The following is a 2548-nucleotide window of genomic DNA, read 5'->3' as shown; positions in this document are numbered from 1 at the left end:
ACAGGGCGCGGGTTAATGGGGAGGAAAAGGTCATTAAAAACATTACGACATCAAACAGTCAAGGCACCACTGCGACAATTTTTTGATTGTACATTAGCAATCTTCATTTTCATGCACATGCATGTGAGCGCGTGCCGCTCACACGCTCACACGCGCGCACGCGCGCGCGCGCGCACGCGCACACACACACAAACACACACAAACACACAAACACACAAACACACAAACACACACACACACACATATATATATATATATATATATATATATATATATATATATATATATATATATATATATATAGTTCACGTGTTACGTGACGCCATCGTGCAAGAAAGGATGTTCTACATCCGCTAGTCATGCCTTTAGTGGCGCTGACTAACACTAACAGGTCTAGTTCTAGTAGACCTACATAAACCTTTGAAGTGGAGGGATTGACGACCGTCACTGTAGTGCAATTGGTAGTGCAACGCACGCGTAATGCGGAGGTTGCGGGTTCGTCTCCTGCAGGTTGCGGGTTCGTCTCCTGCATTTTCCTAATTATTTTCGACATTTAAATTTCAACCACAACTAATTACCCACATGCTTTCTTTGGCTTCAGTGCCTGTTGGCTTTACATGATCGTGATACACATATAGTCATACCATAATTAAAAAGCTAGGAAACAATGACACCAAGGATAGCGGAAGGGGCACGCCGAAGCGCTCTGCCCGTATCTACCTGTTTTCCTGCTCACTTTAATCTAAGTGCCAGCTGAAATAATTCGAGTGCCACAGTAGTAACCTAAGCACCAGATTATTTAATCCAAGTGTCAAACATTCAGTCCTGTAGCGCGGAAGTATTTAATCCCAGCGCCGCCACAAATAGGCCGCGCGCAGGGGAACTTAATCCAAGCGCAAACACAATTATTCCAAGTGCCAGCAACTTTATTCCAGGTGCCAGTCAATTTAATCCAGGGAAGGAAAACAGCACGATCGGTTTCAAAATGGCTGCAATGCCTAAATAGAGTTACCGGTAGACGACAGTGTTAATTTTTGTGGTCACTGCTAACATTTATGAAATGAATCACTGCGGCATTCTGCATGGAAAAGAACGTCACATAGTGACGGAAACTTAAGCTGCAACGTGTTAATATTAAAAAAAATTATTCACGTGTTCAGAGGCTGAATGAACTCTGAAAGCGTATCGGGAAGTGTTTTATTGAGCCAGGGAGCACTCGTCAGCTTAATTCTTGGCTATCACAGAATTTGGGCTCGTCGTGTACGCGGATAATGTCGTTCTGGCATACATTTATTGTAGATGGCTTTCGACGGCGCCTCTCGAGCTGCTTTATTGCAGACGACTTTTGACGCGTCTGCAAGAAAGCAGCTCGAAAGCCGTCCGCTTGCAGCCGTCTGCTTGCAACTTTAAACCTTTAAAAAAAAAGAAGAAAAATTGTGGCGTGCCCTTCAGAATGTTCTTAATAATTTACTATAATAGCATTTATGCGAACCAGTTTCCGTTCTCTTTCCCAGGTAGTGCGCATGTCATGACGTCACGACGCAGACGGTGGTCACTTGGGTCTGTACAACGAGTAACAGAAGTCAGTGAGCTGGAATGGGTGCCATAACGTCACGAGGTTCTGCTCTCATGTGACCACCTTCTGCGTCCTGACGTCATGACCTCGTGCACACCAGCAGGGAAACGATCGAAGCCATTGGAACGCTGGAAGCTGGAACGAGTGCCATAACGTCATGAGTTACTGCTCTCATGCGACTACTTTCTGCGTCCTGACGTCATGAACCACACACCAGCAGGGAAGCGATCGAAACCGAAGCTGGTTCACAGAAAAGCTACAGTAAATTACGAGAATTAAGAGCATTCTGAAGGGATGCCACTATACCTTTTTTTCTAGAGGGTTTCGAGGAAAGTTCCAGGGCCTTCATTTAGTGGGAGAATAATAAAATCGAAACTATTATGCCAGTAATACTTTACGCGTTCAATTAAACAATTTTGACAACGGTTTTCTGAATCTATTTGTTCTCTCTCCCCACCGAACAAGTGTACGCCTGCAACATGTTGGTCCCAGATTCGGATGCGAGGGCTTCGAGAATCGCTGGCCACTGCGAGCACATATACAACATGCTATGCGGCACAGACAAGAAATGGATCTACGAGTGCTGCGAAAAGAAAAGCTTCATGTACCAGTTCATGTGAAGCCACGGACGAAGCATGGCGACAACTCACAACATTGCGATGCATTCTTGTATGGCGGCAATGAGCCGCGCAGAACAACAATAAATGGACACTACAAAGAGAACTCGAGCAGATTTCTGCAGCCATCTTAGTATGGGTGACATACTCAACTAATTTTTACAAATGCACTAATTACCTTCTTAATTACTGTACGGCACATATTGAAATGTGTGAATTGTAACCGATGAGCTTGCATGACGTATTCCCTTGACGTGAATCTACAGGATGACGCCAGTTTCCGAGATGTTATTTCCCCACGTGTGAGACGAAATACATGGGCATTCCAGTTACTTTTGTGCTTCTATGCATAAAA

The 2548-nt window shown here is 44.5% G+C and overlaps 1 protein-coding gene across 1 annotated transcript in view; it reads left to right on the top strand.

The window, feature by feature from the left end:
* Positions 1 to 2213, top strand: part of LOC125947370 (uncharacterized) — a 13918-nt gene extending 11705 nt beyond the window's left edge. Inside the window, exon 5 of the mRNA XM_049671945.1 lies at positions 2042 to 2213. Coding sequence (XP_049527902.1) covers positions 2042 to 2196 — 155 coding nt within the window. The 3' untranslated portion in view covers positions 2197 to 2213. The remainder of the gene's footprint in view (positions 1 to 2041) is intronic.
* The last annotated feature ends 335 nt before the right edge of the window (positions 2214 to 2548 follow it).

This window comes from Dermacentor silvarum, chromosome 8 (genome assembly GCF_013339745.2).
Source record: "Dermacentor silvarum isolate Dsil-2018 chromosome 8, BIME_Dsil_1.4, whole genome shotgun sequence".
Taxonomy (NCBI): domain Eukaryota; kingdom Metazoa; phylum Arthropoda; class Arachnida; order Ixodida; family Ixodidae; genus Dermacentor; species Dermacentor silvarum.
The sequence above is the reverse complement of the archived record's forward strand: the minus strand, read 5'-3'. Positions and strand labels throughout refer to the sequence as shown.